This window comes from Gracilinanus agilis, chromosome 6 (assembly GCF_016433145.1).
Source record: "Gracilinanus agilis isolate LMUSP501 chromosome 6, AgileGrace, whole genome shotgun sequence".
NCBI classification, from domain to species: Eukaryota; Metazoa; Chordata; class Mammalia; order Didelphimorphia; family Didelphidae; genus Gracilinanus; species Gracilinanus agilis.
In genome coordinates, this window is record NC_058135.1 from 284,865,177 (window position 1) to 284,876,687 (window position 11,511).

Sequence of the window (11,511 nt, forward strand, 5' to 3'; positions counted from 1 at the left end):
GATACATGTATAACCCAGTGGAACTGCTTGTCAGCTCTGGGGTGGGGGGAATCATAAGTCATGTTACCATGGGAAAATATTCTAAATAAAAACCTGGGTGGCCAGGAAGATGGTGGCGTCTTCAAAAGAAATAGGGAAGGGGGCATCTGGGTGGCTCGGGGGATGGAGAGCTAGGCCCAGAGACGGGAGGTCCTGGGGTTCCAGTCTGGCCTCAGACTTCCTAGCTGGGTGACCCTGGGCAAGTCACTTAACCCTCATTGCCTACCCTTACCACTCTTCTGCCTTGGCACAAATGCACAGTATTGATACTAAGATGGAAGGTCAGGGTTTATTTTTTTTTTAATAGGGAAATTTGGAAGAGGGCTAAGTTTTGGGGGAAAGATAAAGAGTTCTGCTTTGGTCGGGGTGAATCAAAGGGGTTTATGGTTGCCAGTTTGAAATGGCCACAAGGTAGCAGGAGGAGCAAGCCTGGAGCTCAGAAGAGACTGGAGTTGACTGTGTAGAACCAGGAGCTGATAGGGTTGTTGGGCGAGAGTGTAGAGAGATCTGTGGGGAGCACCCACAGTTAGGGCTGAAGAGCCAGCCGAGAAGACCGAGAAGGAGCGACCAGAGATGGGGAGAGTGAGCCACGCCCAGGCTCCTGCCAAAACCCTTTACGATTTGGTGGTGAGGGGAGTGTTGGCCACAAGGCAGGGCTCCTCGGGGCTCCTTCCCGATTTCCCAACAGCGAGGGAGCTCCCCGGGATTTTGCAGACTTAGGCGAGAGGCGACACATCTTCACGAGTGTGAATCTCCCTGGGGTGACTCTGGGTGCTTCTGTGTTAAACGGCTGCCTCTCCTGGGGAGTCTGGGAACAATCCAACTTGCAGGGGATAAGGGGAGATGGGCTGGATTTCTGGGCCAGGGTGAGATGTGGAGGAACTCGAGTGGTGTCATCCCAGGGCCTTAAGGAAACAGAGCCCTCAAGGACTGGCTGAAGGAGCCAGGGCAGTCCTTGGGCCATTGCTGGCTCGCTGTCCCCCGGAGTAATGCCTCTTTTGGTGTCCGGGTGTAAAATGCGGGGTTGGCCTAGAGGCTTTCTAGTCCCCTGCCTCGGAGTCTGTGGCTCTGAGGGCTCCGCTGACAGCTCGAGTAAGCATGATGGCCTGAGTTCAAATCCTTACTAACTTCTGTGGCTTCTTGGACAAATGAGTTCTCTCATGCTCAGTTTTCGTGTATAAAATGGGGGGGGGGGGGAGGGAGGTTAGACTCGGTGGTCTCTGTGGCCCCTTCTGGCTCCAGAGGGCCTTAGGACCTGCCTGCAGGAGGCTGTCTGGGCAAGATGCAGCCTCTGCTCCCTCTTTTCCTCCTGCGTTCTGTAAGGCCAAAAGAAAGCTCCCATTCAGTGCCCCGCCAGCCCGAGCCAGCGCAGGGGTCCAGCACCAACCTGGAGGTCAGAGGTGGGGCAGGGGGAGGAGTCTCCCCACTTCTCATCACTGTCTCTTTTGTGGGCCCCGAGTTCCCTGTGCCCTAGATTCCAGCTCCCTGGAGCCCACGGAGCGAGCTGGCCTCACATCTGTTGATTCCCCTGCGCTCTGACATCACGGAGGGTGACCTAGAAAGGAAGAGACTCGAGGCGCCCCCCGCCCTCCTCCTGTCTGAATCTCAGAGTCCCTCCTTGGGAGAGATGCTGCTCCCCAAACCACAGGCCTTGGGCAGGGCCAGAAGAGCAGGAAAGAGCTGGGGAGCCATCTCGGCATCCAGGGGCCCCCCTCTCCCATCTGGGGGGCTCCTCTTTCTAAGGACACGCTGAGCGGGGGTCCCAGGACCCCACCCCCAGGCCTGCCTCCTCTGGTATGGCTCAGCCTCAGCCCCTGTCCTTGGGCTCTATGGCTCTCCGCCTCCCCTCTGCCCTGCCTGTTCCTAAAGGACAGGCCTGAGCAGCCCTCCCCCGCCCCCACCGCCTCTAGGATCAAGTTCCCGGTTCTAGGCTTGGTCTGGAGCTCTCCCAGAGTGGGGGGTCCGTCCCTCTGGCCAGGCCATGCTCCTCCGGCTCCCCCCTGGAGCCCTCCCTAATACCTCCCCATCCCCAGTACCTGCTCCCGTCTCCTTGGGCCTCACCAGTTCTGGACAGGCCTTTGGTCCTGGGGACTGGCCCCGAGCAGTGGGCCCAGAGTGTAGCCGGCCTTTGCTGAATGCTTCTGGGGTGAACGGATGGACTGCAGGAGGGGGTGGCCAGCGGCCAGGCTGCCTCTTTCCCATAGCCCGTTCTGAGCTCGGTCGGACCCTCTTTCTCTGCGTTCGAAGGACCCCAGCCCAGACGTTAAGGGCTTGATGTAGCGCCTCTCCCTGCGGCGTGTGCCCAGAAAGGCCCAAAGGGAGGGGGCAGCCTTCAGGAAAGTGGAACACGGGCCCAGGGGGGCCCCGGGGGAGCCCTTAGAGATCACCAAGCCCCCCATTTTACAGACTGAGGAAACTGAGGCCCATAGAGGCCAAGTGCCTTAGCCAGAGTGTGGGAAGCGGTGTGGCTGGGATGTGAACTCCGGCCCGGTTCTCATGGGAAGCTGCCCGTGAGTGCCACGGAAGCAAACCCAGCCTAGGGCCAGTCATCCCGTCCTGGCCGAGCACCGCAGCGTAGGCACGCCTTGCCCGCAGGCTCGGGGAGGTGGGAGGCCTCTCCGGCACACCCTGTCGCCCCCGCGGCCCAGACGGTGCCAGGCTTGTGAGGTGCCATTCAGGGGCTTCCCCAGATGGAGGGATCCCCGTGGAGGGCAGAGGGAGCTGCGGGTTCAGAGGGGGCCGCCGAGTGGCATTCTAGCATTTGGGCCCTGGCTGCGGGCCCTCCGGGGTCCAGAGAGAGGGAGCCGCAGGGAGTTCTGTGGGGATGGAGGGGAGATGTATTTCACTCCAAGGAATGGTCATCATGGTGGGATTTCAGGCGGCAGCGGGAGGACCCCTCAGAACCGATTGGCCCAGCTCGTGACGCTAGTCCTGGCCCCGTTTCCAGGCCGGATCCATCTGGGAAGTGCCCGGCACTAGGAGGGACCAGAGGAAGCTTAGGATTGGCTCCCCCAGCCAGACCATCTGCAAATAGAGGAGCTTCGGCCCTAGCAGCAGCTCCAGAACTCGAACCTGGGACTCTGCTCATGGCCGGCCCCCTCCAGGGCTCCTGTGGCCTGTGCTCCCGGCAGCCATGGGGGGACGGCTGGAGCTTCAGGGGGGCCGCCCCCTCCTGTGGGCTGACCACACAGCCTGCCCGGGCGAGAGGCAGGGGCAGACATCGGGCCTAATCTGTGCCCCAAGATCCCAACAAGGCTCCTGGGGTTCCCCTTGGGAAAAGCTTGTCCTTGGGGAGCTCCCTGTTTCTCCTTACCACCCATTATGTGTAGACGAGGCAGGACAAATAGGCAGTGACCAGTAGTTGTGGGGGGGGGGTGCGAGGTCAGAAGTCTGGAGCCCCTCCGGCCTGAGTCTGAGGGGGCCGCCCGGGGCTGGGGCTGACAGGACAAGGCTTGGCCTGGGATGGGGCTGGCTCAGGCCTCACCTTCTTGGGGAGGCCCCTGGTTCTGGGCTCTGCTCCGACTCTGGCTCCTGACGCCCCCTTGTCCTCCCGGCCCTTTTCTCCCTCTTCCCAGAACCCACACGGTCTCTTCAGAGAATGGGACGATGCCCCTTCCTGGGTGGAGAGGCAGGACTCTGGCTTGCCCACTGCCCGCCCTCCACTCGCTCAGAACAGCCCTTGTTGACCAGACGAGGCGGCTGTGCCCAGCCAGGGGCTCTCATGGCTAGATGAGGAGTTTGCCCCCCCCCATGCCACCCCCTGCCCAGAGCACGGGGTCTGGGGGAGCGTCCCAGGCTGAATGTTGTCCTTCTCGGGGGGGCTCTCGAGCCCCGGCTCCTTCCCAGCCTCAGCCTTGGCGGGCTCTGCGCTTCTCCTGCTGCTTCTCTTAGACCCTGGCTAGAGAGGCCCCGGGCCGGGGAGGCTACCAGAGGGTCAAGATGTCTCTGCTGGCCGTCCAGACACCCCCCGCCCCAGAAAGCCCTTAGAGCTCAGGCCGCCGAGAAGTAGCCGACCCTGCCCTGGCCCGGAGAGCCCGTGCCATCTCTTGTTGGTTGTGCCCACGCGGGCAGCGCTTTCATGGACAGGGCGGGCGGTCAGTGGGGGGCCGAAGCTCTGGAGCAGAACTCTGCCGGCCTAGCCCTCAGCCTCCCGCCGCTCGGCCTCCTGGCCCTTCTCTGTTCCCTGCGCCCTTCCTGGGTCTCTCCTTCCCTTTTCTCCAAGGGTCAGGGTCCGGAGAGTGTGTGTCAGTGGGGAGGCCGCAGGGGGGAGGCCAGCAGAGTGGGGGGCCGCCCTCCTCCCCGTCCAGGCCCCGCGCTGCCAGGGGCCCCTCAGCGCTCGTGAGGGCCGCCATCGGCCCTGGCCAGGCCGGCTCTCCGTCCCCTTCCTCCGAGGCAGACCCCACGGCCGAGGGTGCCGGCTGGGCAGGGGCTGCCTGCGTGGAGCAGCAGAAGCCGGGCCCCCTCGAGGGCCGCTGTCCCACGGGGCGCTCTCGTCCCTTTGCAGGAGAGCGTCGTGCCTGCTGAGCCTCCCCGGACCCGCTAGCCATGCCCGGGATCGTGGTGTTCCGCCGGCGCTGGTCTGTGGGCAGCGACGACCTGGTCCTGCCCGCCATCTTCCTCTTCCTCCTGCACACCACCTGGTGAGTGGGGGGGCGCCTCGCCCTGCCTGCCTGGCGGTCCGCAGGAGTCCATGGTGGGGGGGGGGAAGGGCCCCCTCCCCCCGCCTCACCCCCAGACACCCGTGTCCGTGCCCTGCGAGGCCCGGGCAGCCCCAGTGGGGTGGCCTTGGAGGGAGGGGCTCCTGCGGCCGGCCACTGACCGCGTGGCCGACGGCCGGCAGGTTTGTGATCCTCTCGGTGGTGCTCTTCGGCCTGGCGTACAACCCCAACGAGGCGTGCTCCCTCAACCTGGTGGACCACGGCCGCGGCTACCTGGGCATCCTCCTGAGCTGCATGATCGCCGAGATGGCCATCATCTGGCTGAGCATGCGGGGCGGCATCCTCTACACGGAGCCCCGGGAGTCCATGCAGTATGTGCTCTACGTGCGCCTGGGTAAGCCCCCGGGCGCCCCCTCTGGGGCCGTCTGTCCGCTCGGGCTTGCCCCCAGCGCTTGCCTCTGCGCCCAGGCCAGAGCCGTGTAAGCAGTGAGCTGACCGTCGGGAGGTCCGGCCGGCCGGGCTCGCTCCTCCCTTCCTTCCTGAGACACGGCGAGGCCTCCAGATCCGTGCTGTGGGAGAGTGCCAGGACACCCGGGCAGGGGGCAGGGCATCTGGGTGCCGGGGGGCTCGCCCAGGGGCCTCTAGAGGTGGGGGCTCAGCAGCCCGTGTTCTGCTCTCTTGTAGCCATCCTGCTGATCGAGTTCATTTACGCCATCGTGGGCATCGTCTGGCTCACCCACTATTACAACTCCTGCAACGACGTCACGGCCAAGAACGTCACCCTCGGTACAGCCCGGCTGCAAAGGGGGGGAAGGAGGCTTCGGGGGTGCCCCTCGCTAGCCGAGCCCCATCACTAGTCCTTTAGCCCCATTTCAGAAGGCCCCACCACGGGACAACACCAGCCCCCGAGCTGAGACCAGAGCTGGAGAGCCCCAGTCCGGCCGCCAAAAGGTCCCCATCTGGGCCGCCGGAGAGCCCCCACTGGGGTGACTCGAGAGCTCCAGAGAGCCCCTATCAGGGCTATCAAAAGACCCTGATCTGGGCTGCCGGGCCTCTTCCTTCATGCATGTGACAGGACGTCATGGCAGGCCTGGGGGATGAGAGCCCCAACCCCTCCTCCTGCCCCCCTGGAGAAGGGAAGAGAGCCAGCCGAGCAGGGCGGGTGACCTCTGGAAGGCCAGGGGCCGGAGCAGATCGAGGGCCAGGTCCCAGCTTGGCAGCCCTGGGCAAGCGGCTGCCCCCACTGAGAAGCTTCGCTTCCCTCAGTCCAAGATGGACAGTAACTTCTACTCTCCCAGCAGTCAGTCAGTCGTCGGCCAATAAGCTGTGAAGCACCTTTGTAGACCCTCCCTCGGTGGCAGCTGGGCCTCTCGGGCCTTCTGGTTGGGGTCAGGAGATCTGGATTTGAATCTCAGTTCTGACACTTGCAGACTGTGTGACCTCGAGCACGTCGTTCTCTGAGGCTCGAGATTAAGAAAAAAGCTTTGTTGATGCTTTTAAAAGATGCCTCCTTTGTCACTGCCTTCTTGGGAAGAACTGGCTTCTAACCAAAGGCAGTGAGGGACCCCAACGGCGGCTGGCTCGTTCCCCTCTTGTAGTCCACCCCCTCCTACATGGAGAGGATCCTCCGTCTTCTGGGGTCAGGCTGTAAAACGGGAGAGTGGTCTTAGGCCACCTCTGTGCCAGACTTGGTCTGTGTGTCTGTGGAATCGGGAGTGGTCGGCGTGGGCTCTCATTCCTCCTGTTTTCTACCATTTGAAGAACAGGGGAGGCAGGGAGGCCTGGAGGCCAGGCTCCAGACAAACTCTGACCATCTTCCTCCCACCCTGCACCCCCCAGGAATGGTTGTCTGCAATTGGGTCGTCATCCTGAGCGTCTGCATCACTGTCTTTTGTGTCTTTGACCCCACGGGACGGACCTTCGTCAAACTGAGGGCCACCAAGAGGAGGCAGAGGAACCTTCGGACATACAACCTGCGGTCAGTCAGGCAGACCCTGGGCGCAGAGCCCTGGGTCTGGGACTTCAGGGGAAGGAGAGAAAAGAAGGATCAGAGGTGTCCCCTGCTTTGGAGAGACCATTAGGGTTCTGTTCCTCTTCCTCTGCCTCTGCTTCACTCTCTCAGTCTCTGTCTTCTTTCTCCCTCTCTGTCTGTCTTTCTGCTTCTCTCTCTCTCTCTTTTCCTCCTTCCCTCCCTCTCTCCTTGCCTTCTCTCTCTCTCTCTCTCTCTCTCTCTCTCTCTCTCTCTCTCTCTCTCTCTCTCTCTCTCTCTCTCTCTCTCTCTTTGCACTGGCATCTTAAAAAGTTCAATTCCATATTCTTTCACTGTTTATCAGTGTACTTTGGTTTTAACCTTGAGCTCTGCAGCCCCAAGTGGGATATCTTGGTAGCCAGAAGCAACAGACAACATTTGCTTTCAAGAAAAAAGTTTCATCACTACTTACTCTTTTTATTATAACAGTAATTTGTACCTTGAAACCACTAAAATACCTCCATAAGGGATTGACTTATAGATATTTTAAAAGATCCAGTTCTTGAGAATAGAATTCTGAAGGTCCCTTTCCTATTGCTCTTTTCAATGGGTTGCTTTCGTTTATCAATTTTTGTCCACAGACCAAGGCTCCTTTGGAGCAATGTGTGTAGCCAGGCGTTGTCCACACCAGGAAATACTGGTGCACAGCTTGTCTGTGTATACTGAAAGACAAAGACAACCAGTCATAAAAAAAGCTCTGAATAGGAGGATTTTGAACCCTATAAAAACCTTCCCTTTCTAGTCTGCCTTCCTCTTTTCCATCTTTTTTTTTTCAGGGAGTAGGGAGGAAAATTGAGGCAGGGAAAGAGGTTTTTTACTTCTTCTCTTGAAGACATTCTTCCCTTGTTATTCCCAGAATATTCCAAATCATTGCCTTAGATTTTAAGGAGTAAGGACACAACCTGATATAAAAAAATGAATGCTGAGAACCTAAGATTTCAGGATAAGTGCCCTAGGCTTGGTTCTGTACACCGAATAACTTTGGACAAGCCAGGTTGATCCTCTTTGGTCTTCAATTTTTTAGCAGGTAAATTGGAATCAAAGAAAATCTTGGAGCAGAAAACAAACTTGAACTGTGAACTCTTTGAAAAAAATAGATTGTATTTTGCCTATTCTCAGTAGTTAGCAGTGCCTAGTCCATAGTAGACAGATAATAAATGCTTTTGGACTGATTTGGAAATCCTCATTTTATATAAGACCAAGCAGAATAAGTTTATTCTGTCTTCCAAATGGCACAATGCCTTGACCTTGCTTTTGGTTAAAAAATATTTGTTTAATTGAATAGAAGACATTTAAAACATTTAGAGACCATAGTTATCAGTTTACATCTCTTCCTTTTTAAGTTCAACCTGCCTCTTGAACTTGAACAAACATGGTATGGTAGAGTCCCTGAATTCAGGAACACTCATCTTCATGAGTTCAAATCTGGTCTCAGACACTTATTATTTATGTGTTCCTGGCCAAGTCACTTAACCTTATTTGTCACTAGCATCTCTGCTAAGAAAACGCCAAATGAGGTCGCAAAGATTTTGACCAAATGACAACTTATCTGTTCCTTTGATTCATTCTGACATGGCATGAATTGGGGTTGTCCAACTATCTTGATTGCCCTCCTCTGGATGGACAAAGTTCTTCATCTGATCAGGTCCAATAGAGTACAATAGAAAGAACCATCATCTCCTTCATTCTGGAAACTGGGCTTCTATTAATGTAGCATAAGATTGCATTACGTTTTCTGGTTGCTGAGTCATACTGTTGACTCATTGAGTTTACAAGCCACTAAATCCCTAGGCCTTTTCCTTATGAAATATTGTCTAGACATGATGATAATCCTGTACTCAAGCAGGTAATTTTTGAACTTTAAATGCAAGGCAGTACATTTATTCCATTAAGATGGTTAGAATAGATGGCCTTTTCTATTCTTTATAACATTAAAAATTTTAGAATCCAAGCCAAGAGACCATTTTGAATGTTTCAATGCTCATTTGATTAAACTATTGATTAAACAATTTGGTGGGAAAACTCCTTGTTATAATATAGCCTACCAGGTTTCTAAAATAATAGCTAAATAAGATGGTTGCTTATGTGAGAAAAGGACAATTCTGCCACTTTAAATTTTTCTAAATCATAAACACAGCAAAAGCAAATTTTAGTGCTTTTTTATATAGTTAAGAATAGAAAACAATGGGTTGGTTGCAGAATGTTGACTAGAATATGAGAAGATAAAAGCAAATTAAAGCAGGGTTAGATGAATTTTGGTGGTACAAGCAACTCACCTACACTATTAAATCAGGTTGTGCAATTTGATATTTGCATCATTTACAATTTAAAAGCCTACATTTATCAATCCAAATTCATTTTTAATATATTTTACCATATAGAAAATGAATAATTGAGCACTAACTGCCAAGCTGATTGGATAATTTAAAAAATTTTCATGTGGAAATTTTATTTTGATTTGTAACTTGGAAACAGAATTAGGACCAGTGGAATGACAACTACAGAGAGAAAGATTTTATCACCATATCATGAAGAACACTTTAACAATTAAAACTTACTGAAGTAAAATAGGCTGCTTTGGGAGGCAGAGTACCATGACCCTGGAGGGTCATTATGTAGAAGATGAATTGTCAGTGATATTATAAAGAGGTTTCAGTCACAGTATAAACTATATGACCTTTACTCTCCATTACAATTCAAATGTTCTATAATTTATAATAATTCATCATTAAATAAGAAGGAAAATATAATTTAAGTAAATTAAAAGTTGTAGCGTGGCAAGGAATCAACTGATCTAGAAACTTTATAGTCTGACTTAGGGTAAAAATAAAATACTTAAACTCTGTTTTTTTAGTAAGTTATTTGGACAACTTTTCAGGAGTTTGATATGCATTTTAAAATAGGTTGAGATATTGGACAAGTTACATTATTTTAAAAATGTTATTAATGTAAACTGTTCAATTTATTTAGGGTCAGTTTTAAATTGCAACTTCTATTTTCATGCCTCAGATCCCTTAAAATGTTCTGCCACAGATGTCAGGAAAGGTTAATTGAATCCACACATGATGATACTATTAAAGTATTTAATATTCAAGGATCAGAGAATCATTTACTTTTCTGAGATAGTCTATCCATAGTGACATATTAAAATACTGTGGGTTTTTTTTTATTGAAGCTCAGTTTTCTAAAGCTTAAAATGTGTTAGAAGTTTATATTTATCTGAAGTTTTAAAAGAACTCATATTATCATATTCTTTTCTATTCCTGCTCTGTTACTTAAACTGGATTTCAAACTGACCCTCATGGTAGACTTTTTATTATCTATTACCAATATAATGATGTTTCCATAGTATTTCAGAACTGTTTTAGTAATGGATAATAATAATAATTATTGTCCATTATTAATTGGACACATTAATAAAGTGTCCAATTTTGCAACACTGAACTAAAGTTTCCATTAATATATTGCTATTTCCCTTCCCTCCTTTCCTTTGTAGTTTTCTTAGACTGAAGGCCACAATGAACACAATTATTGATTGTAATACTTTTTAAAGATGTTTTTTAAAAGGTTATTAATACTCTCCACCAGAAGTTGTGAATTGATCCAACCATTTTGGATGGCAATAAGGAACTGTGTCCAAAGGGCGTTAAAAGACTGCCTTCCTTTTGATCCAGCCATATCACTGCTGGGTGTATACCCCAAAGAGTTATTAAGGAAAAAAACTTGTACAAAAATATTTTTAGCTGCACTCTTTGTGGTGGCAAAAAATTGGAAAATTAATGAATGTCCTTTGATTGGGGAATGGCTAAACAAATTGTGGTATCTGCTAGTGATGGAATACTATTGTGCTAAAAGGAAAAATGAAATGGAGGAATTCCATGTGAACTGGAAAGACCTCCAGGAATTGATGCAGAATGAAAGGAGCAGAGCCAGAAGAACATTGTACACAGAGAATGATACACTGTGGCACAATTGAATGTAATGGACTACTATCAGCAATGCAAATCCAGGATAATTCTGAGAGACTTATGAGAAAGAACACTATCCACATCTAGAGAAAGAACTGTGGGAGCAGAAACCCAGAATAAAAACAAGTGCTTGATCACATGGGTCAATGGGGATATGCCTGGGCATGTAGATTATAAGCAATCACCTTAATGCAAATATCAATAATATGGAAATAGGTTTTGATCAATGACACATGTAAAACCCAGTGAAATTGCACATTGGCTATGGAGGGCGGTGGGAGGAGGAGAAGGCAAGAATATGAATCATGTTACCATGGAAAAAATTTCTTAATTAACAATAAAAAACAAACAAACAAATGAATAAAATGCAAAACAAAACAAAACACTCTCCACCAGAGTCCTGGAAACAGAATAGGGAAGACTTTAATTTAAATCTTGTCCCACACATTTATTAGCCATATATTTCTAGGCAAATCATTTAATCCTCATTTACCTCAATTTCCTCATCTATAAAATGGAAATAATATTCACCTAACTCTGAATTTTTGTGAGGACCAAATGAGATCATATTGCACTTTGGGAACCTTAAAACACTATATAAATAATATTTATTGTTGCTGTTAGGAAGAGGCACTAAGGTGAACACAAACATACATTCAAAATACTATATATTAGAGATATGGGGAAAATTGCCTTTTTAATGTAGAAAATCTAAGTATTACCTACTCAGATATAACTAATTTATTAATATTACTTCTCATTTTAGTTATAATTTTGATAGAGTTGAGAGAAAAAAGTTCTATGTTGCTTCAACCAA

General features: G+C 51.1%; 1 protein-coding gene across 1 annotated transcript in view; it reads left to right on the forward strand.

Annotated features, from left to right (window-relative positions):
• Positions 1-4,584: 4,584 nt before the first annotated feature.
• DAGLA (diacylglycerol lipase alpha) overlaps positions 4,585-11,511 on the forward strand; it is a 22,125-nt gene continuing 15,198 nt past the window's right edge. The window contains exons 1-4 of the mRNA XM_044682008.1: positions 4,585-4,679; positions 4,880-5,091; positions 5,382-5,483; positions 6,537-6,675. Of these exons, the coding sequence (XP_044537943.1) occupies positions 4,585-4,679; positions 4,880-5,091; positions 5,382-5,483; positions 6,537-6,675 (548 nt within the window). The remainder of the gene's footprint in view (positions 4,680-4,879; positions 5,092-5,381; positions 5,484-6,536; positions 6,676-11,511) is intronic.